The sequence below is a fragment of the Oryctolagus cuniculus genome, chromosome 9 (assembly GCF_051225735.1).
Source record: "Oryctolagus cuniculus isolate XC-2025 breed Fujian yellow rabbit chromosome 9, ASM5122573v1, whole genome shotgun sequence".
NCBI classification, from domain to species: domain Eukaryota; kingdom Metazoa; phylum Chordata; class Mammalia; order Lagomorpha; family Leporidae; genus Oryctolagus; species Oryctolagus cuniculus.
The window spans coordinates 61,179,590-61,203,130 of NC_142875.1; the positions used below are offsets into that span (position 1 = coordinate 61,179,590).

Here is a 23,541-nt window from a genome sequence, read left to right on the forward strand (position 1 = left end):
CCAAGTCCTCTGGCCCCTGCACCCACATGGGAGACCAAGAAGAAGCACCTGACTCCTGGCTTCAGATTCTCGTAGCTCTGGCTGTTGCAGCCATTTGGGGAGTGAACCAACAGAAGGAAGACCTTTCCTCTCTGTCTCTCCCACTCACTGTCTGTAACTCTACCTCTCAAATAAATAAAATCTTTAAAAGAAAAAAAAAAAAGAAACAACTGCATCACTAACAGCACTGAGGCCTTTAACCATTTTGTACTCTCCATTTGACTTTGAAACAGGGAAGTGTTACAGAGAGAAAGACATGGAACCAAGAGTCCATGTCTGAAAAACTTAACTTTAAAGAAGCACCAGGAAGCTAATAAATCTTATAACAAATGGAGTTGGACACTTAGACATAACTAAAACTTAAGACATAGGAATGTCCTCTACTTAGCACACTAAACCAAAGTAAATCTTTCAGAGCAAATTTTACCATTTACTCTAATAATACAACTCTTGGAGGATAGAGGTCCTGCATGGGAAGTTAGTACACACTGACTCTGTTAATTTAACAATTAACGCTGTTATGTATGATATCAATGATCACCCAAGGCTGTTGACATGAGTTGCCTAAGCTGTGGAAGCCTCCTGAATCCACACACACCATTAGTTTTCAGATAAGGCAATGAGCAAAGTGGAAGTTCTTCCTGCAGAGCAGAGTACATCCTTATTTGACAACCACTTCTTTCCACTGGGGTCTAATCCACAGAGGTTCTTTATGTAGGGACACTTTTTGCAACCATGTCCTCTTTCCACAACTGAAATGCTCTTGTGGGATTTTTAGCCAAACCAGAATGCCTCATGGGCTGATTCTGAGGTCACTGAGTGTTATTCATAGCAACTGTCATTCAATGAGTCTGCTGTATATACTGCTTCTCATGTTGGAGTGTTCTCTCCTATTATCACTAAACACTTACAATGCTACTTTTACCATCCAGCTCATGGGGACTTAGGATCCCATAAGTTTTCAAACTATACGCTTAGAAGTAAATCCATAGGAATGTATGTAGAACTACACAGCTGAACAATCTCTTTGTAGGACCTGAGAAGATAAAAATAGACACAGCTCTTTGCTAGCTTAATTATCCTTAAGCATGTGACTTGAATACAACACATTAGCTATAATTTTGACACCTAAGAGTCTGCATTTGTATGCAAAATGAGGTCCATTATTTTCCAAAGCCCACTGAGGGGGCTCCCAATTATTTCCCCTTTTTTTCTTTAAACAAGCATAAAGCCAAAACACCATACCAAAATAAAAAAGAAAAACAAAACACTGCCTGGTCTGGAAAACATCATTCCGGAAGGCCAAAGAGAAAGCTTTCTGGTCTGAGATGAAATCTCAGAAGGCCCATCATGTCTGAGATACTGATTCCCAGGAGGCCAGTGCCATACCTGGGGAATGAAACCCCAGGAGGCCAAAGAGAACCAGCGTAAAGCTAAAATAAAAAGTTAAAATAGGCCGGCTCCGCGGCTCACTAGGCTAATCCTCCGCCTACGGCACTGGCACCCCGGGTTCTAGTGCCGGTTGGGCGCTGGATTCTGTCCCGGTTGCCCCTCTTCCAGTCCAGCTCTCCTCTGTGGCCCAGGAGGGCAGTGGAGGATTGCCCAGGTCTTTGGGCCCTGCACCCATATGGGAGACCAGGAGGAAGCACCTGGCTCCTGGCTTCAGATTGGTGCAGCGCACGAGCCATAGCAGCCATTTGGGGGGTGAACCAATGGAAGGAAGACCTTTCTCTCTGTCTCTCCCTAACTCTGCCTGTTAAAAAAAAAAAAAAAAAAAAAAAAAAAAGTTTTTTAAATAAAAAACCGGAAACCAAGAGGGGACCAGCACATAGGCAAAAGGATAAAGGGGGAAAAAGGGGGGAAATCCAAATGGTGACTGCCACAGAGCCACGAAATAAGAAAAGATTGGGAATCCAATTACATGAATTCTACCTTATGGTGCATAGCCAAGAAAATAGCAGACTAAAAAAAAATAAATAAAAAATAAAAAAGTCACTATGCTAATCAGGCATGCAGTGGTAGCCAGTCACAGTGGCCACCATCTTGGTGATGGAGTCTGTTGCCCATCTTCCAATAAAAACAGAAGTCCTCATGGTGTCTGCCCACTTGGCAACCACGTGTTTTACTGGAAACCGCCATTTTGTGGTGGAAGTTCCACACTCCAACACAAGAAGTGGACCTTCAGCCATGTTTGGACTCCCGTTTCCTGAGACTATGTGGTTACTAGGCAACAGAACTGTTTTTTTCCAGATTGTACCACTCAAAACCAACAAATGTCACTCTAGCATGCCTGATTTTTCAAAACAAATCCTGAGGTAAACCCATTGTTGATAACCATGAAATCCTTCCATACAACTTAAAGGCTTAAGTTTTAGCTTTTCTAAATATATAAATTATCCTTAAAAACACATCACAAACAACTTGGAAGAATTTAAATATCAGCAAGCACTGGTAAACTGGCCTCCTTTTCTTCTCAACTCTTCTCCCTAATTCCATTGGCTTATGCTTCCTGAAGCTATCAAGATTAGGAACACAAAAGACATTAAAATCTGCATTTTAGTTCAAGCCTCAAAAGCTGAGAAAAGAGAAAATGAAACCGAACCGGCCTGAGGCGAAAGCCAAGCACATTTGCTTAGGTGCATTTCCTGAGGGGAATAAAAAAAAAAAAAAAAACTGTGTGTTTGCTGAGGTGAAAACACTGCGCATTGCCTTGTTTGAAAATAAATTTTTCTCCTGGCTGGCTCGCCAAATGTTATGGGCTGGGTTGGGCCTAAATCAATTTTCCAGCCTCTTGCCTTTTACTTAGAGAGGAATTCTAAATACAGGCCCAAACATGGCATGCAGTGTGATAAACTTTATTTACAAAGTCAGAAAAATACACAGGCTCATTAGGGCTTTATTTTGGGGAAGTGGGCCAAATGGGAATTATTCTACCTGCTCTATGAGTCGTGAGTCCACAAGGAGGAAAGCAAGTACTTCCATTCTTCCTAGCTTTTTATGAGCTTAGAAAAATTGAAGTGCTGGGGCCGGCTCTGTGGCATAACAGGTGAAGCTGCTGCCTGCAGTGCAGGCATCCCATATGGATGCCAGTTCAAGACCCAACTGCTCCACTTCTGATCCAGCTCTCTGCTATGGCCTGGGAAAGCAGTGGAAGATGGACCAGGTGCTTGGGTTCCTGCACCCATGTGGGAGACCCGGAGGAAGCTCCTGGCTCCTGGCTTCAAATCAGCACAGCTCTGGCCATTACAGCCATCTGGGGAGTGAACCAGTAGATGGAGGACCTCTCTCTGTCTCTCTCTGCCTCTTTTTCTCTCTCTCTCTCTCTCTGCCTCTTTCTCTCTCTCTCTCTCTCTATAACTCTCACTCTCAAATAAATAAATAAATCTTTTAAAAAAAAAAAAAAGGAAAAGAAATTGAAGTGTTTACATAGTATCACCCCCACATCCCAGGTAAGAGGAAGTAATTTCTGGGGAGGGGTCCCCTGACTGACAGGTTGGTGAACATGGCAACACAGGTCAAAGGAGGTGTGGCTTCCAGCTCATGAATTTAAAATTATCTATGTAAGCTTTCCCACATCACACACACATGGGAGATCTAGAAGAAGCTCCTGGCTTCTGGCTTTGTGGCCATTTGGAGAGTGAACCAGTGGACCTCTCTCTGTCTCTATGCTTCTACCTCTCTCTGTAACTCTGTCTTTCAAATAAATAAAATATATCCTTAATAAAGATACTTAGAAAAAGTAGCTATACAAAACACATCATTCAGTATTGCCAGTTCAGAGCTAAGATCATAAGTTGTGGCAATTAAAACAAAAGCCAATACTTGTTGAATGCTTACTACCTTCTAAGAACTTTATACATCTAAAAATAACCCTCTGAGACACAGACTTTACAAATGAGAAAATCTGCTGATCTGTGAAAGTCTTATAGATGAAGACATTTATTACAGATACATGGTAAATTGGAAGAGAAAGATAAGGATTACATGTAAAATCAAGTACTTGCTAGATCCAAAATTAGCAGCCAGAAGGCAGAAAGGCAAAACAAAGTGAGAAGAAAAATCCTAGGGACTGCAAATGTCTTCCATAATATATCAGGACCCTCTCCTGCTCCCTCAATTCACTCTGTCCTTAGTCTATCAGAGATGCTCCAAGCATCCACCTCACCTAGGATGAGCAGCACATATCCTAGGAAGTCGAGAGAAATGTACTTTTTCAGTACTATTCCTCCCTGCCCCCAACCTGTATTTCAACAAGCTCTGCAGGACAATTACAATACAAATTTGTGAATCACTGATCTTTGAAATTCTAACATCCTCTAACTAAGTGATCATCAGAGTCTCACATACAACCTTAATTGCTTCCAGGTATTGTCTGACAGGCCATGCCACCCTACTTTACCTGAGGCAGGAAAAAATATATAAATTAGCCACATTTTAAAGTATATTTTTAAAGGATAAGTTTGCTTGCAAATATGAGTGGTACCTATTGGCATTTAATAAGAAGTAGTTGTAAAGAATTTCAGGTTCAGTAGTTTCAAATGAGATGCCTTTTAAATGTCATTTCACATCCTGAAAAGACTAATTTTTCGTCTCCTGACAAAATAGGTGCCAGGTAATTAACCTGAATATGAGAATACTTTTAGGTACCAGGTCTCATTACAAATCTTGGCTTCAGTCTGACCAAATCATTCTAAAAACAAACCTAGGAAAAGAACAGATTATACAAAATCACAGGAACTTCAAAATTTGATGTCAATTTGTTTACAAATAAATCGAGGTAAGAGTCTCACCTCAGGCTTCTCATAAAAAGGAAATTCAAAATAGACTAAAGATACAAACATTAAAAACAAAAATATTGGGCCAGCAATGTGGCATAGTAGGTTAAGCTACTGCCTGCAATACTGGCATCCCATGTGGGTGCTGGTTAAAGTTCCAGCAGCTCCACTTCCCATCCACGACCCTGTTAATGAGCCTGGGAAAGCCTCACAAGATGACTTACATGTTTGGGCCCCTGCCACCGACATGGGAGACCGGATGAAGCTCCTGGCTCCTGGCTTCGGCCTGGCCCAACCCTGAATCTGCAAACATTTGGGGAGTAAACCAGCTGATGGAAGATTCTCTCTCTCTCTCTCTCTCACTCACTCTCTATGTTTGAAATATGCTTATATATAATTAGAAAAACATGCAGGCACAATCATGACCTAGAAAAACACTTCTTATGTAAGAACTTAAAAAAAAAGGAAAGGAAAAGACAAAATATTTTACATTAAGTAAAATAAAATTGTGGCTGTCATTGGTGCATAGTTGGTTAGGTTGTTGCCTGTGATGCCAGCATCCCTTACGGGCCTCGGTTCAAGTCCCAGCTGCTGAATTTCTGATGCAGCTCCCTGCTAATGAACCTGGAAAAGCAGTAGAAAACGGCCCAAGTGCTTGGTCCCCTGCACCCACATGGGAAATTCTGATGGAGTTCCAGGCTCCTGGATTTATCTTTGCCCAGCCCCAGCTGCTGTAGCCATTCATTTACATCTCCCACAAGGCACAAACAAGGATGTGCTACCATAGCATTCTTTATGCTATGGTATGAATATTTGTTTTCCAATAAAATTGTTATACTAAAATCCTAACCCGTAGGTAATGATATTAAGAGGTAGGGCTTTATGAGCACATTTCAGGCATGGAAAGCCAAGACACTGTGGCAAAAAATGGCCTAGATGAAAGATCTCTGTGAGTGAGATACCAGTGAAAAGAAGACACCATCAGAGAAGGAGGTATCTTTCTCTGAAGGGAGAGGAGAACTTCTACTTTACTTATGGCCCTGTCTAAATAATGATGGAGTCTGTGAACTCAAGAGGCTTCCATAGTCTTGACAGCTCATGACAAGAGTCTCGGGTGATCACTGACATCATAAATAAGAGTGTCAATTGTTAAATCAACAACAGGAGTCACTGTGCATCTGCTCCTCATGTAGGACCTCTGTCCTTAATGAGTTGTACTATGAGAATTAATGGTAAAACTTGTCTTCAAACAATACTTTATACTTTGTGTGTCTGTGTGGGTGCAAACTGTGGAAATCTTTACTTAGTACAGAGCTGATCTTCTGTATAAAAAGATAATTAAAGATGACTCTTAATGAAGAATGGAATGGGAGAGGGAATAAGAGGTGGGACGGGAGTGGGGGTGGGAGGGTGGGTACGGGGGGGGGAAGAACTGCTATATTCCTAAAGCTGCACCTATGAAATTTGTATTCATTAAATAAAAGCTTTCTATTAAAAAAAAAAAAAAAAAGAGGTAGGGCTTTGGGAGGTGATTAGGTCATAAAGGTGAAATCTTTCTAAAGGTTTCTAGGCAGCCCATATGCCCCTTTCACCATCCAAGGTGCAGATAGAAGGTTTCTATGAACCAGAAGCAGCCCTTACCAGACAGCAAATAATCTTGATCTTGGAATTCCCTGCCTCCAGCACCGTAAGAAATATTTCTGTTGCTTGCAAACTATTCAGTTTATGATATTTTGTTACAGCAACCTACACAGATTATGACAGCTTTAAATATTTTTAAAAATAGAAAAAATCTTAGGGCCGGCGCCGCGGCTCACTAGGCTAATCCTCCGCCTAGCGGCGCCGGCACACCGGGTTCTAGTTCCAGTCGGGGCGCCGGATTCTGTCCCGGTTGCCCCTCTTCCAGGCCAGCCCTCTGCTGTGGCCAGGAAGTGCAGTGGAGGATGGCCCAGGTGCTTGGGCCCTGCACCCCATGGGAGACCAGGAAAAGCACCTGGCTCCTGGCTCCTGCCATCGGATCAGCACGGTGCGCTGGCCACAGCGCGCCGGCCGCGGCGGCCATTGGAGGGTGAACCAACGGCAAAGGAAGACCTTTCTCTCTGTCTCTCTCTCTCACTGTCCACTCTGCCTGTCAAAAAAAAAATAGAAAAAATCTTAAATACTCATTAATAGGGCAATAACAAACCATAGTACATCTGTACTATAACTTCTTTGCTGAGGTTTTCAAAAAAAAAAACACAAAGAGGGATATTTTTCTTCAATTGAACTTCTGATTTTTCTACCAAAATGTGCCCCATTCACAGTATTTCCCAGCTCTCCTAAATCCTCCCAGTTGTTCAGACCAAAATGCATGGAGTCATTCTTAAATTTTCTCCCTCTACCCCAATCTGTGCTAGTCCAAGACAACATTCACTCTCACTCCCTAAGAGATCTCCTCTTGCAGCCCCTGTTTCCCTACAGTCTAGTGTCAACAGAGCAGCCACGGTGACCCTAACAAAATCAGAATAAAGTCAAGTCAATTCTTTACTCAATCCTCAGTCTGCAATGGCTCATAAGGTTTTTTTTTGGGGGGGGGGGGGTGGATCTGGCTCCCTTTTTTTCTCTCTGGCCTCATCTCCTGCTGGTTTCCCCTCTTCTTACTGCACTCAAGCCACAAGTGTCTCCTCACTGTTCCTTGAAAACATCAGCTCCATTTCAAGCTTTTCTTACTAACTACAATGCTTTTCCATTCATCAATCAGGCTCCCAGTGTTGCTCCTAGGCTTCCTATCCGAGTCACGGCACCATTATGTCGCTCCCCCTCTTCGTGGAGGAACGGAACGACACAGGACCCTGCGCTGTTCTTTTGTCTGCTCAGCCCTTCCCGGGTTTGCTGCTGGTCCTTCCCGGGTTGGCTACCGTCCCTTCCACCTCCGTGGAAGGGCAGTTCCCCCTGCCACTTTCCCCACTTCCGCGGGGGAGCGGCACACCACCGGCCGGCTCTCTCGGGGGCTGCTCAGATGTTCCTCAGGTGTTCTTGGTGCATGTTGTCTCTCTCCTCCTTTATAGTCCTCTTCCGCCAATCCCAACTCTGCTACCCACACGCCGAGTACGCTGCTCTCCTCCAATCAGGAGCAGGATCAGCTCCTGCAGGTCATCACTCAAGTTGGCGAGAGGCAGCTGCGTAGAAGTTGTTACTCCCTTCTCAGCGCCATATTGTGGGAGAGCAGATGCATAGAATAAGTCTTAATTCCAGTAACAGTCTAGTCCGAGTTGCTCCCCACACCCAGCAAGAAACAAATGGTACATTTAAACTGAGGATAATCAGGGAATCATTTATGAAGAAGTGGGCAGACTTTAGGAAAAGCAACAAGAGACCTTAGAACTAGCAGTAACAGAAAGCTGTTACCAAACCTAGGCCTAAAGGGGAAGAAGGAGAGAGTCAGCAAAGAGCATATCTGTGTAGCCCTCCTAACAGGAGCTGTGGATCTTTGTGGAAAAACATGGCAAGCCTGTAGTGGTGACCTGACAAGGAGAGGGCTGGGGAATAAGCATGAAGCAAAAAGTGGCAGAACTAAAAAGTAGAAATAGGCAAAACCACCGTTGTATCTAAATTGCTTATTATATCCCTCTCAGTGACTGAGGGGAGCAGCAGGGGACATGGGGTGAGGATACAGGAATAAGAATCATTGACTCTCAGTCTATCAAATGCAGAAGGTTAAAGAAGATCTGAAAACACCTTTACCCACTCCACCTAAGTGACCTCTGCAGAGCACAACACCCAATAACACAACACCTATTCTTTTTAAGTGTACATGGAATAATCGCCCAAATAGATCACAGACCTGACCACAGAGCAAGACTTAATAAATTCAAAGGACTGAAATCATACAGAGCATGTTTTCTAACCACAATGGAATTAAACTAGAAATCACTAACAAAAAAAAAAAGTTAACTGCGAAATTCCCCAAACATTTGGAAACCAGGCAACAGGCTTCTAACATCTCCAAAAAGGAAATCAAGACGCAAATTAGACTCATTAAGAAATAGGGCGTGGTCAATGAACCGTATCTGCTCTGGACAAAGGAGATGGGTTATGACATTCATATTAGCCATCTTTGCTTTAAATGTTGATGTTCTTGGCCATCTTCTGTTACTATACTATTCTTTTCTGAGTCACATAAACCACACTAGTAGTCCAACTCTTGACCTTCATAAAACTCTTACATGTCTATCTTGGCTCAGATCTTTGAGTTTCATATCTGCCAGTAGCTTGCTGGACACTTTACCTAGATATTCCAGAGACACCTCAACTTCAATACAAGAAAAACAAAACACTATATTCTGTGTGCCCAACCATCTCCAGCCAGCTCTAACTTTTTCAGGGACTGATACTTAATCCCCTCAGCTTAAACATCCCCCCCTGTTTCTCACACTGCTTTCCCTTACACAATGAGTCCTCAAATATCTTCATGTCTCCCCTGACACCCCTGATGTTTCCTGTAGCATGATCTCCACCTCTCTCAAAAATTGATCATTTCATGGGTAGGAGTTTAGCCTAGCAGTGAAGACACTGGCTCAAACACCCGTTTCCCATATGCAAGCACCTGGACTCAGTATCCTGTTCAGGATTCTAGCTTCCTGCTCATGTATAGAAGGCAGCTGTGATGGTTCAAGCAATTGGGCACCTGTACTCTGCACCCATATGAGAGACCCAGATTCAGTTCCTGGCTCCCAGCTTCAGCCTGGTCTTGCCCTGGCCAACGTTGAGGGCATTTAAGGAGTGAACCAGCAGATGAGAGAGCTAGCACTTATGCATGCTCTCTGCCTCTCAAATAAAAAAAAAAAAAAAAAAAAAAAAGTCTCTCTGTTCCTTTCTACTGGCATAGGATCAGATTCATACTTTCTAAATGCTTTTCTCACACTGATGAAATTACTGTTTATGTCTCTTCCACAACAGTGGCCTTTGAACTAATGTACAAACATTTTTCAAGGGTGCCGCACATGGCAGTCTCATGATCTTCACTTTCATCTGTTCTTTCCTAACATGAACCTAAGAACTGGTTCTGTAGGTTCTCCACTGTCATAAGCTCTTTGAAAACAGCCCTTCTCCCACTTATTTCACTATATTAATGCTAAACAAGAGGACATATAAGATTATCAATGGAAGAGCCAGCACTGTGGCTCAACAGTGGGGTAAGCTGCCACCTGTGATGTTGGTATCCCATGTTGAGTGCCATTCCAAGTCCCAGATGTTCCACTTCCAATCCAGTTCCCTGCTAAAGTGTCTGCCTAATTGCTTGGGCTTCTGCCACTCCCATGGCAGACCTGGATGGAATTCCGGGCTCCTGTCTTATGTGTGGCATCAGCCATGGAGGCTATCTGGGGAGTGAATCAGTGGTTGGGAGATGTCTCTGTCTCTCTGTCATTCTCCCTTTCAAATAAGTAAATGAAAAAATTTTTAAACGATTATGATTTGAGGCAAGTCTCCTTTTAAAATTATGCAAATCAATACAAATTTGCCTAAGGACTTTTAATATTTCTAAGAAAAGTGATGAGTTGCTTTGGAACTGAGGAGTATTTTGGTCTGCGCTGGCTTGTGTCAGATAAAGTATATTGCAGAGTGGGGAATTAAAAGTGAGTATTGTCAAATAAGCCAAGATGGGAAAGCTCAGAGAGCAAAGTAAAGAAAGCTTAAAAATTAGCTTTTCTCATAAAGATAATTTGTTCAGCTTTTCTCAATCCTTAACTTAAAGCTATTGCTGCAGGAAATAAGCACCTCTGAACATCTGAAGCAAGGCATATTATTGATGCTGATCTCCTTTAATGTAACTGACATAGTTCTTAGTACAACCAAGTTTTTCATAACACACAGGTAAATATCAGAGAGAAAACTATTAAACATTGCTTAGCGGGATGGAGGGGGAGTGCACATTTGATGCAACGGTTAAGACACCTCTTGGGACGCCCCCATCCCATATCAGAATGCCTGATAGAGGCAGAGTTCCAGATCCACCATACATTCTGGCTTCTTGCTAACGGATACCTGAGGAGGCAGCACGTGATGGCTCAAATACTTAAGTCCAGGGGTAAAAGTTGTGATACAGTGGGTTAAGCCATGGCTTGTGATGCTGACATCCCATAAGGAACATCAGTTTGAGCTCCAGGTTGCTCTGCTTCCAATCTGGCTTCCTGATAATGTACCTGGGAAGACAGCAGAGGATGGCCTAAATATATGGGCTGCTGGTACCCATGCGGGAGACCCAGATGGAGTTCTGGACTCCTGGCATTGGCTTGTACCAGCCTTAGCCATTGAGACTATTTGGGAAGTGAAACAGCAGATGGAAGACATCTCTCCCACTCTCTAACACTGTGCCTATCAAATAAATAAATCTTGTATCCCTGCTACTTATGTAGAAGACCTAGATTGAGCTGTGGATCCCTAGCTTCTGTCTGGCTCATTCCTGGCTGTTGTGAGCACTTGGGGAGTGAACCAGCAGATGGAAGTACACTTACTTTCTTTCTCTCTCTCTCTCTCTCTCTTTCTCTCTCTGCCTTTCAAGTAAAGTTTTACGAAAGCTTTGACCCCCAAAATGCATACATGTTTTAAGCTGTTCCCTTTCAGTTCAAATGTGCAACTTTCATTAAGATAGTTAAAACTTATTTCTAAATAATTTCATGAAATGTATAATCTACTTACTGTGATTTCTCATCTTATAAAGCACTATTTTCAAATTCATATTATGAAAAGATTATACATTAGTTTCTAAACCAATTAGTTGTTTTACTAAATATAATGGCAAAAGTTTCATCATGGGGCCCATGCTGTGGCATAGCAGGTTAAGCCTCTGCCTACAGTGCACTGCCTACAGTGCCATATGGGCACTGGTTTGTGTCCCAGCTGCTCCTCTTCCAATCCAGCTCTCTGCTGATAGCCTAAGAAAGCAGTGGATGATGGCCCAAGTGCTTGGGCCCCTGCACCCATATGGGAGACCCAGAGGAAGCTCCTGCCTCCTGGCTTCGATGGGCCCAGCTCCAGCCATTGCAGCCATCTGGGAAGTGAACCAGTGGATGGAAGACCCCTCTCTATCTCTCCCTGTCCCTGTAACTCTGCCTCTCAAATAAATAAATCTTGAAAAATTAATTAAAATATTTTTAAAGTTTAATCATAAGGACTAAGGAAATTAACAGAAACGATTTTTATACATGACTTTAATTACTCTCTAAAGCCCTTCAGCAAAATTTATGGCACATTTAATAAATGAACATCATGCCTTCTCATTACATAAAAAAATACTATATTACTTTATTAGAAAGCATATAAAAACAGCAAAACTATATAATCATATATTATGAAATAATTTAAACATAAAAATGTAACCACTAAATTCCTTTACTCGAGCTTTGCTAGTTTTAGTAATCTAGCTTACAGAATATGCCCTCTAATTTGTATTTTTCAGTGTTTTTATAGCATTCCTTAAAATATGTATATTAATACATTCATTTTAACTGAAAGGTACAAATGATTTTATGTCAGAAAGTTTAATTTAACTGACAGGTTGAGTATAGACATTTATGAATTATAAAAACTTTTTAAGATTTTGCCTCAAAAAAGTATTTAAACATGTGATGGGGGAAAGCTGTATCACAAAAAATATGATACTGATAAAAGTATGCTGAAGCTAATAGCAGCCGCTAAGCAAGAAAGTAACAGACAAAGCCACCTGACAAATTTTGGTAAAGCCTCTTTAGTGACCCTCTCAGGAACTAAGGCACCAATGACTACGAGTTGCATACACACCATATTTTGGCAAGTCATGTGGTTTTTTATTCTTTGCTACCATCAAAATTGAAAAAGGCCCCAATCAAGTTGTAAGCTTATAACAGATCATTAAAAATAAAGCTTTTGATCACAACTCTGCATATTATTATCTGGCAAAAATCTTAGAATGTTACTTATATTGCTATATAAAAATTCTGCACATTCTAGCTATCACTAGAATTACTGCTATAATGATTGGGGGCATTAACTGTATTAATAAATTAATGTTATCTAATATTCAACTGGGATAAAATGCCATTCATGTTATTAAAAAGTATATTTTCATTTAGTTTTTTTCAAAATGTATAACATATAGAAGTTCTTCTGAACAACCGTGCACTGGTTATGATAGAAATGTTTTAAATACTTACACTTAAAAGATACACTTAACAGTTTGTAACAATTTTTCTTCTAAATGTCAATATTTACAACTGGCTGGAAATGTCATTTAGACTTTTTTTATTGCAGAGAAGTCTGATGAAAATAAAACTTTCAAGAACTTAAAAACCAATTAAAATTGCAAAGACTATAACTTAAATACAAATTCAAGGAGATAAAGCAATCGTGTACATTTTCTGTAATTTAAGAATTTATCTACTTTCAAAATAGAGATAGTGGCAAATTACCAGGATATTCTGTTCCCACTTAAAAGATACACTTAACAGTTTGTAACAATTTTTCTTCTAAATGTCAACATTTACAACACATTGGAAATGCCATCCTTTGCAACTATTTATACTTATCAGGCAAACTTCTAGCTATCAATCTAAAAATGTGCAAAGGACTATATATTTGCAAAATCCTTTCAACAAACAGATGAGAGAAATGTTTATAAAGACTACTGTTTAGTCTACAAGACTTTTTTTGGTACAGGGCCTGTGTTTTATTCACCCTTCTACATCTAGTGCCAAAAGCAGTATCTCAGACTCACCAGGTACCAATAAGTGTCTGACAAATGGATAAATTAGTGATTACAGTTTTTAATATAATTTTTAATTAATATTTTTGAACCTTGATTGATTTTATACATTCTTTGGTCACATCCTATCTCCCAATATGCTCATATATCAAGCCATTTGTAATAGATTTACTTAAATAAGGTAGATTAAGTATTCTCCAAAGGGACATGAGAATAATTATAAGACAAACAGGTAACATAATTTAGGCAGAAGAAGCTAATGAGTGAATTTCTTCAAATGAGCTAGTTTAATTACATATAAAAATCTTTAAAAAAATAGAATTGCTAACAACATAAGATACTTTTAGCAGAAATTACTAGAATAACTGGAATGAGTTAAATAAAAAGTATGCTGGGGCCCTACATGGTACAGTGGGTTAAGCTGTTGCTTGTAACAGCATCCCACATCAAGTGCTGGTTAGTCCTAGTGCCTTTGCTTTGGATCCAGCTCCCTACTAATGTACCTAAGAAAACAGCGTTAGACACCCAAGTACCTAGGCCGCTGCCACCCATGTGTGAGAACTGTATGGACTTCCAGGTTCTTGGATTCAGCCTGGCCCAGCCCCCACCATTATGGCCATTTGGGTAGTGAACCAGCAGATGAAAGATCTCTGTGTGTGTGTCTCTCTCTCTGTAACTCTGCCTTTCAAATTAAAAAAATCATTTAATAAGGTTTATTTTTATTTATTTGAAAGGCGGAGTAAAAAAGAGCGAGAGACAGAGATAGAGATCTTCCATCTGTTGGTTCACTCCCCAAATGGTCACAAGGACTGGAACTGGGCTGATTCAAAGCCAGGAGCCAGAAGCTTCTTCCTCATCTCCCAGGTGGGTGCAGGGGCCAAAACAACATCCTCTGCTGCTTTCCCAGGCTCACCAGCCAGGAGCTGGATAGGAAATGGAGCAGCCAGGACTCCAACTGGCACCCCTACTCATTACACCAAAGTGCTGGCCCCTATACTCCAGTTAAAAATCAACAGTACATTTTACATAATACCTAGTCACAATATAAATCCTTTGGACATTACTCACTTGCGTGTAAGGTCTTTTTCAGTGAGCAGCTGTTGTGTTTTACATGTCCAACATTCCTTTCCCCTTTCTTTAGACAACAGAATCCCTCTCTTCAATGGACAACCTATCACATCTGGCTTAAGGTTTATAACATTCATCCCAATCCCAAACTTTACCCTTTGACCAAAATCCCCACAGGTAAACACCCTGCACAAACCTAACCAGAACATTTCTTCAGCCTTCAGCCACAGTGGTTGCTTCAGAGAGGCGCACGTGACCCAAGCTTAGCCAATAAGAGTTCTCTCCAGGATTTTTGTCAGTGCTGCACAAAAAGATGATCTCCTTTTCACATTGAACTGTAAGGACAGTGAAAGCCTGGGGCTATCAGAGTGGAAAGTGGAGGGTTCAAAGGAAAAGCAAGGAGAGCCCAAGTCCTAAAGATGTTACTTGAGCACTGTGCATCCAGCCCAGCCTGAAGACACTGGGCCTCCCCTCAATGTCAAGGAATCCGCATGGTTTTTCTTTGTACATTTCTTCCACTTAAAATCTAATGACTGCCAAATAACATAGCAATTCTCGTAAGTTAATGGCAGACAGAAGCGCAACAATCCCCATTTTGTGGATGAAGATGAAAGCTCAGGGAAGAAGACAGGACATTTTAAACCTGTTGACATTCAGAAAACAAATCTTTTAATCAGAACAATACTAACACTCATAAATTTTCATCACATCAGTCATTTTCAGAGCAAAATTCAAGAAGCTAAAAAAACTCACTGATCAATCTATACAGCAGAGATTCATTTCTCTTTTATTTAAAAAACTATTCATCTCCTTTTTTTGTCCCTATAGAATTTTACCAAGTATACCATCTAAGATTGTATTCTCTCCTTTGAGGCCATTAGCCTGGGGCAAATACTAGCAACATTTTCCCTTGATGTTTCATCAGTAACAATTTTTTTTTTAATTTTTTTTTAATTTTTTATTTTTTGACAGGCAGAGTGGACAGTGAGAGAGAGAGACAGAGAGAAAGGTCTTCCTTTGCTGTTGGTTCACCCTCCAATGGCCGCCGTGGCCGGCGCACCGCGCTGATCCAATGGCAGGAGCCAGGTACTTCTCCTGGTCTCCCATGGGGTGCAGGGCCCAAGGATTTAGGCCATCCTCCACTGCACTCCCTGGCCACAGCAGAGAGCTGGCCTGGAAGAGGGCAACCGGGACAGAATCCGGCGCCCAACCGGGACTGGAACCCGGGGTGCGGGCGCCGCAAGGCAGAGGATTAGCCTAGTGAGCCGCGGCACCGGCCATCAGTAACAAATTTTGAAGTAAACATTTTTGTCACAGTATATTTTGGATGGATAATTTCTAATTATAGCTGTTATTTCTTATTTAATTCCTGGCCAATCCCTGAGAAATTTGAATACTAAGATATTTAGAGGCTATTCTATAATTAAGATCTTTAGCAGTTTCAAAAAATGTTTTCAATCATATTTCAGGAACATCTGTAGTACTGCAGCTCCTAAAATGTGCTTTTAATCCCCTCCAAACTCAGATTCTGATAATAAATGTATATAGTTTTAAGACATTCAGCTCTATGAAATATACTCACAATACAATGGTTTTTGTTTGTTTGTTTTCAGTGTTGAAGTATCCTGAGGATTCCTCTGTACCTTAGGTAACCTAAGGTAACCTAAGGTAACCACAGTCTTAGCATACAAACTAACAGCTTAACTTGGGAGTATACTTTTCCAAGAAATAGCTGAGTTTCAGCCAATCATTGCAACTGAACTTGAGTCAGTCACAGGCTGCCATTCAATCAGACCATGCTCGAAAGAGCCAAACATCCAAGCTATACCCAATCAAGCTGTTTCTGTGCCTTCTTCCCATTTTCTGTCCATAAACACTGAAGAGCACAAGGCTCTGAACCTCTTCTGGGGCTGAAGGCTGCCAGATTCACTCAAGTAAACTGTTGGGGTTTATGTGTCTCAAGTTCCTATTTTAATAATAGCTTTGACAAAGAAGTTGGCTTAGCTCGAGTTTCTCAACAGAGCCACTTTGGGCTTTCTTTGGTGTGAGGGACTGTCTTGGAAATTACAAAATGTTTAGCAGTACTGGTAGTCTCTGCCCACTAGAGGCCAGAAGCACCTATCCCTCCTGATTCTGATCATGTAAAATGACTTCAGACATTACCAACTGATCCCATGAAGGATGGGAATCACCGGAATAAAAACTACTGGTTTAGTGTCACCATTTTTTAAATATACAAAACATACATCCAAGAGAAAATCAAATGAATCAGCAATTCTCACATTAGTCAGCGTGCTCCCAATATGGGTCCTCCCAATATCTGATAAGGTTTTAACTACTCTGGGTGTTTACTTTTAAAATTCTTTAATAGATGGGGTCAGTGCTGTGGCGTACTGGGTAAAGCCGCTGCCTGCAGTGCCAGCATCTCATATGAGTGCCGGTTCAAGTCCCAACTGTTCCACTTCTGATCCAGCTCTCTGCAATGGCCTGGGAAAGCAGTGGAAGAAGGCCTAAGTCCTTAGGCCCCTGCACCCATGTGGGAGACTGTGAAGAAGCTTATGGGTGCTAGCTTCAGATTGGTCCAGCTCTGGCTGTTGAGATCATTTGGGAGAGTAAACCAGCAGATGGAAAACAGACTCACTTACTCTCTCTCTCTCTCTCTCTCTCTCTCTCTCTTTGCCTCTTCCTCTGCCTCTGCCTCCGCCTCTCTGTAACTCTGTCTTTGAAATAAATCTTTGAAAAAATTCTTTAATACACACAGGGTCAGGATATCTTCATGGTCAAAATAGCATGCAGCAGTTCAAATTAGTTAATAATTTCCCCAAGGCTCAATTCCAAGTAAATACAGAGCTAAAACTTAATTAAACCACAATACAGTTATTTTCCATTTATAATTTATTTCTCAGTTGAAGACAGAAATCTGTATTTCTTCTCTCCAAAGTCACTGATCACTTTTTCTACTGCAGCCCAAAACATAACCTTAAAATCACAAAATATCCATGTACATATTTACTACACTGGTTATATAGTTAAAAATAGGCAATTTGGGGCTGGTGTTGTGGTATAGCATCCCATATGGGCACTGGTTCAAGACCTGGATGCTCTACTTCCAATCCAGCTCCCTGCTAATGAGCCTGGAAAAGCAGCAGAAGATGGCCCAAGTGCTTTGACCCCTTCACCCACATGGAAGACCTTGAAGCAGCTCCTGGCTTTGGCCTGACACAGTCCTACCCATTGCAGCCATTTAAGGGAGTGACCAGCAGATAGAAGCTCGCTCTCTCTCTGTTAACTCTCCCTTTCAATAAATAAATAAATAAATCTTTATAAAAAGTAGAAAATGTGTCTGCCTAACAATGAGAAATTGGTAAAGATCAATTATATGGATAAATATGAGCTTTATACCTATTTTAAATGATCATATACACAACATTTATCACTGTATGTTGCCAATAACATATGTGATAAATTATAAAACATACATGATCCCATTATTTTAAAATATGGAATTATAAGTTAATAATTATGAACATGGAGAGCAGGTGAAAGCCCTCGCCTGAAGTGCCGGCATCCCATATGGGCGCCGGTTCTAGTCCTCGCTGCTCCTCTGTTATGGCCTGGGAAAGCAGTGGAAGATGGCCCAAGTCCTTGGGCCCCTGCACCCACATGGGAGACCCGGAAGAAGCTCCTGGCTCCTGCCTTCGGATCAGCTCAGCTCTGGCCATTGCAGTCATCTGGGGAGTGAACCAGAGGCTGGAGACCCCTCTCTGTAACTCTGTCTTTCAAATAAATAAAATAAATCTTTAAAAAAAAATTATGAACATGAATGAGAGGATGATGTTGTAGGTGATTTGTATTCTCATTTTTCTACAATAAACATAGATTGTGCAGAGTTATTTTTAGAGCATTTATATAAAGAAATTTACTTCATACACAAGAGTCACAAGGGAAAATTAGTGGATCCTTTCAATAATGATTCTGTTAAAGGACAGCACTAAGAATTTACAGAGTTCTGTTTGAAGTTTACCAATTACTCAATGGTATATTTGAGTCCATTAATATCTGTGTCCTACTGAACCAACTTACTTGGCTGCACTTGTGAAAACACTACAATAATCTCTACTGAAAAGCCTTTGCAGGAGGTAATCTCCTGTTTAATTCTTTCTACCTAAAACCAAGAGATATTATTGATACTTACACTACCCGATAACAAATAATAAAAAGCAGTGATTTTTTTATTTTATTTTTTCCTGGCCATTTTAACTTAAACGACCTCTCATCTTAAGCTTATCAGGCTTAATAAAAGACTAAGCTGAGAGCCAAGAAGGCAGCTCCAGCCTGTCAGTCATTCACTGTATGAACTTTAACACAGTAAGCCACTGAATGCTTACCGGGTACAAAGTGTTGGCAGGCATCAAAGGAACACAGAGATGAGTAAGACACAGAGTCCAGTCCAGCAGAAATGAGAGCAATATATAACTTGAATCTATTATTTGTATACTTTGTTGCTCTTTTTTCAAACTACTAAAACACAATGTCAATTACAGGCAGAGAAGGCATAAAGAGTAATTGATGTATGAGTGCGGCTGAGAGCATCTTCCAACACAAACCATAACCCATTACAGCCCGAAGCTATCTGCGGTTTTATATTTGTCTGTGTATGACCTCTGGCACATTCCAACCTTGATGGCCTTACCCTTATGTCTCAGAGTGGCCAAGAGCTTGCCTTCTATTTACCTAGCTCACAGCTGTTCTTATTTGGGTCCAGATCTCTGGTGAGCTCCCAGCTGTATTTATCCACAATCCTCACACCTTCAAACTTGTGAATCTTTGCAGTAGCAAGGCACATCAGTGTACTTCTGGTCTAATTCTGCCAGAGTCAATGGCTGAATCTAAGAAGTTAATATGTTGTGTGTAATACGTCCATGACTCTCACACTTGAAATGCACCTGCTACTTTGATTTCCTATCATACACAAATTTTGAGGACATTTAAAACTAATCTGCCAAAACCTGCACAATACAGACTTTAAAACTTCACATCTAGGCCGGCGCCACAGCTCACTAGGCTAATCCTCCACCTTGCGGCGCCGGCACACCGGGTTCTAGTCCCGGTTGGGGCGCCGGATTCTGTCCTGGTTGCCCCTCTTCCAGGACAACTCTCTGCTGTGGCCCGGGTGTGCAGTGGAGGATGGCCCAAGTGCTTGGGCCCTGCACCCCATGGGAGACCAGGAGAAGTACCTGGCTCCTGCCATCGGATCAGCGCGGTGCGCCGGCCACGGCGGCCATTGGAGGGTGAACCAATGACAAAGGAAGACCTTTCTCTCTGTCTCTCTCTCTCACTGTCCACTCTGCCTGTCAAAAAAAAAAAAAAAAACCTTCACATCTAAATTCATTTCTACTGTTTCTATAATCCACATGTACTATTCATGTATAAAAAAATCTTTCTTTTTTTTTTTGACAGGCAGAGTGGACAGTGAGAGAGAGAGACAGAAAGGTCTTCCTTTGTCGTTGGTTCACCCTCCAATGGCTGCCGCGGCCGGCGCACCGCGCTGATCCGATGGCAGGAGCCAGGAGCCAGGTGCTTTTCCTGGTCTCCCATGGGGTGCAGGGCCCAAGCACCTGGGCCATCCTCCACTGCACTCCCTGGCCACAGCAGACAGCTGGCCTGGAAGAGGGGCAACCGGGACAGAATCTGGCGCCCCGACCGGGACTAGAACCCGGTGTGCCGGCGCCGCTAGGCGGAGGATTAGCCTAGTGAGCGCGGCGCCGGCCTAAAAATCTTTATTTCTAAAAAAATTTTCATCTCAATTAACTGCTCTGCTTATCCTGACAGTTCTGAACCTGAAAGGAACTGGTTCCATTTTTTTCTAAAGCCACACAAACAGAATAACTCATACACAGCTGATAGCATATACACTAAGAATAATAAAAGATGCTCATTTTGAAGCCTCATGGTAACCCTAGCAGAGGTACTCTTAACACTCTCATTTTATAGTTAAGAAAACTGAGACATAAAGCCAACTAACCTACCCTCAAGTCCCCATAGCTAGTCAGTGTAGAAGTGGATGCCAACCAAGATTGCAAAGTCCAAGGTCTAGATTATGCTACCCCTAACCTCTGCCTACTAAGAAAAAGGAGCAATAAGCAAACAAAACATACACACCAAAATAATAAACCAAAACACTAGAAGTCACAATTGGGAGATGGCAAAATTGGAATCAGCAACTCTGAATGAATGAAAGAATAAGTGAAATGAATGGAACATAAAGTTATTCATTTCTTTGCAAGAAAAAGTATTGGCTGGAGAGGGGAGGAGACAATAAGAGAAATGACACCCACAGTTACACAGTAAAACCTCCATTATTCTAAGCAACAGTGACACTGACAAAATCTTGCTTAAAATCATTTCACCATGCAAGAACGCCAACAAGAGACACCTTTCACCATCACAAGTAGCCTACACGAACACACAACTAAAAGGGTCCTAAATCCAGGTCAGAACCAAAATGTATGTATGTATGTATATGTACACACACACACACACACACACACACACTGAGCACAGACGTCGGAGCACGCGATTCTAGTGTGGTCACTAATTAATTATGATCTCCAGCAAGTCACTCTTCCGTTAGGGTCTCAATCACCAGTTGTAGAGTCAAGGGCTTTAACTAAATTCTCTTGTGACTTTCAGCTCTAAGACTCTGTGACATTTGAGGAACTCCTGTTGGAAAGGCTCTTGGACACTTCTAAAACATCGTGAGTTACGGTTCTTCAGAGAGCGGTGGCTGGAACATGGCACAGAATGGCTTCCAGGCCTTTGGGACTCAGAGGGCAAGGTCAAGTCCGGTTTCACGCTACCCCTGGAGAGCTGCATTAACCTCGGCGTGAACTATAATACAAGTCAGAATGCTGAGGGTAAAAGCAGCAGTGAGGAAAGAAGAAAGCACCATTTGCCCCAGAGAGTGCAAGAACTTAGCCCCAAGTCGCACAGCAATGAGCAGCGAGATCAAGACTAGAACCTGTCTCTGGGCTCCGCGAGCACAGGGACGGCGGGGGGCGCCCCGGGTTACCTGTGTCGGCCCCCGCCCCGGAGTGCAGCAGTCTGACCTCCGGACGCTGTCGGTCGGCGCCCGGCCTGCCGCGCACCACCTGCCGCAGGAGCAGCCGCACACGCCGGGAGGCCGAGCCGCCGTGGCCGCCGGGCGCCCCGAGCAGCAGGAGCCGGGACTGCATGGAGCCGGGGCGCTGTGGGGACGGCCAGGAGGTCGGGCGCCTAGCGAGGGGGTCTGGCAGCAGCGTGAGGCGGCGCGGCGAAGGGGACAGGAAGCGGCTCCAAGGCGAGTCCGCCGGAAACTCCTTCCCCCGGCGCGGCCGGCTCCGCCGTGTCGGGCCGACCCGGCCCACTGGGCGGAGGGAACCTGCGGAGGGCGAACCCACGGGGCCCGCACTGGCGCGGGCGGTCTGCGGAGCAGGCGCGCTTGAGAGCGGCCGGGCCGGGCTCTGGCTCCCGTCCGTGCCGGGCCCTGGCTCCCGTCCGTGCGGCCGTTCGCCTGGCTTCTGCGGCTGCTCCGGCCCTTGCCTGTAGTCGCCTGAACTCGAGCTCAGGAATTGCCCGCGGGTCTGAGGCGCGGCCGTCGGGGCGGCTACATTGTCTTCTTTGTTCGTTAATAGCCCAGTCTTACCTCTGGGCCCTGGCCGCTGTTTCGCATCCTTTTCGGAAACTGAGATGGGAACTTTCACCTTTCTTCATTCACTGTAACCAAACTAGTGTGGCTTTGCAGCACCTCGAGGCAGTTTATTTTTTTTTTCTCCGTGTTTTGTGACTGCTTCCTGAATCCTGGATTTTTCATTCACATCTTCGTGATACGTAGAAGTTGCTGAACTACCAGAAGGGACCCAAACCGAGTATTTCTTCAGTCGTGCTGCAGTGCAAGAGTCATAGAAACATAAGCTCATGTCTTCGGTCAGAGAAAAATGTAGGATTATGGCTAAGGGCACCTCCTTTTCTTTTAAGAGTAAGCCATCCTGCCACAACGCAAAGGAAGCCTGATGTAGTTATACCGCGCCTTGCGCACGTCAGGAGTGAAATGGACCCATGCGAAAGGAAGAATCGAGTTAACAACTCAAAATCAAGCACAAAGGATACAGAAGAACTCATTGCTAATAATTGTAGAGCTGCCGCCATCTTGAAATACATGCATCTGTTTTGTGCAAATGTCGCTGTGATAGGTGCCAAGGAGAAGATGATGAAGGGGACCTTGCATTGTGGCCCAGCAAGTTTGGCCGACCCCTGTGTCATTGCCAGCGTCCCCTATCTGAGCACCAGTTTGAGTCCCGGCTGCTCTGCTTCAGATAGAGCTTCCGTGGAAGGCAGCAGATGATGGCCCACGTACTCTGGCCCTTGCCACCCATGTGGGAACCCAGGATGGAGTTCCTGGTCCTGACTTGGGCCTGCCTAGACCTGGGGCCATCCGGGGGAGTGAACCAGTGGATGGAAGATTCCCCCTCTTCCCCTGCCCCTGACACTACCTTTCAAATAAGTAAATCTTAAGAAAAAATGGAGGCTGTAAAAGAGAAGCTGGGCTGGGTAAGGAAGGCTCTCTGCATCCTGCTAGACTTGAACTTGAGAAATGAAAACTGGGACAGGCATCTAACCTAGTTGGGGAGAAAATAAGGTGCTAAGTATTTATACAGTGCATGATAATATGCTGTCACATGTATCTTCTGATTTCACCCCCACAGCATCCCTATAAGCTGAGTAGAAGATGACATAAATATAGGGTTTAAGTTTATAACATAATTTTCCCCCACTTTGAGCACGTTATGCCAAGCACTGTGATAAACACTTTAATGAACTGTCCCATTTCATATAACAGTGCTTTGATTGATGCCTATTACAAATGAAGAAACCATGTCTGGAAGTGTTAAACTGTTCAGA

The 23,541-nt window shown here is 42.8% G+C and overlaps 1 protein-coding gene across 1 annotated transcript in view; it reads right to left on the reverse strand.

The window, feature by feature from the left end:
* Positions 1 to 22,308, reverse strand: part of VWA8 (von Willebrand factor A domain containing 8) — a 407,445-nt gene extending 385,137 nt beyond the window's left edge. Inside the window, exon 1 of the mRNA XM_008260014.5 lies at positions 21,674 to 22,308. Coding sequence (XP_008258236.3) covers positions 21,674 to 21,836 — 163 coding nt within the window. The 5' untranslated portion in view covers positions 21,837 to 22,308. The remainder of the gene's footprint in view (positions 1 to 21,673) is intronic.
* Positions 22,309 to 23,541: the final 1,233 nt, after the last annotated feature.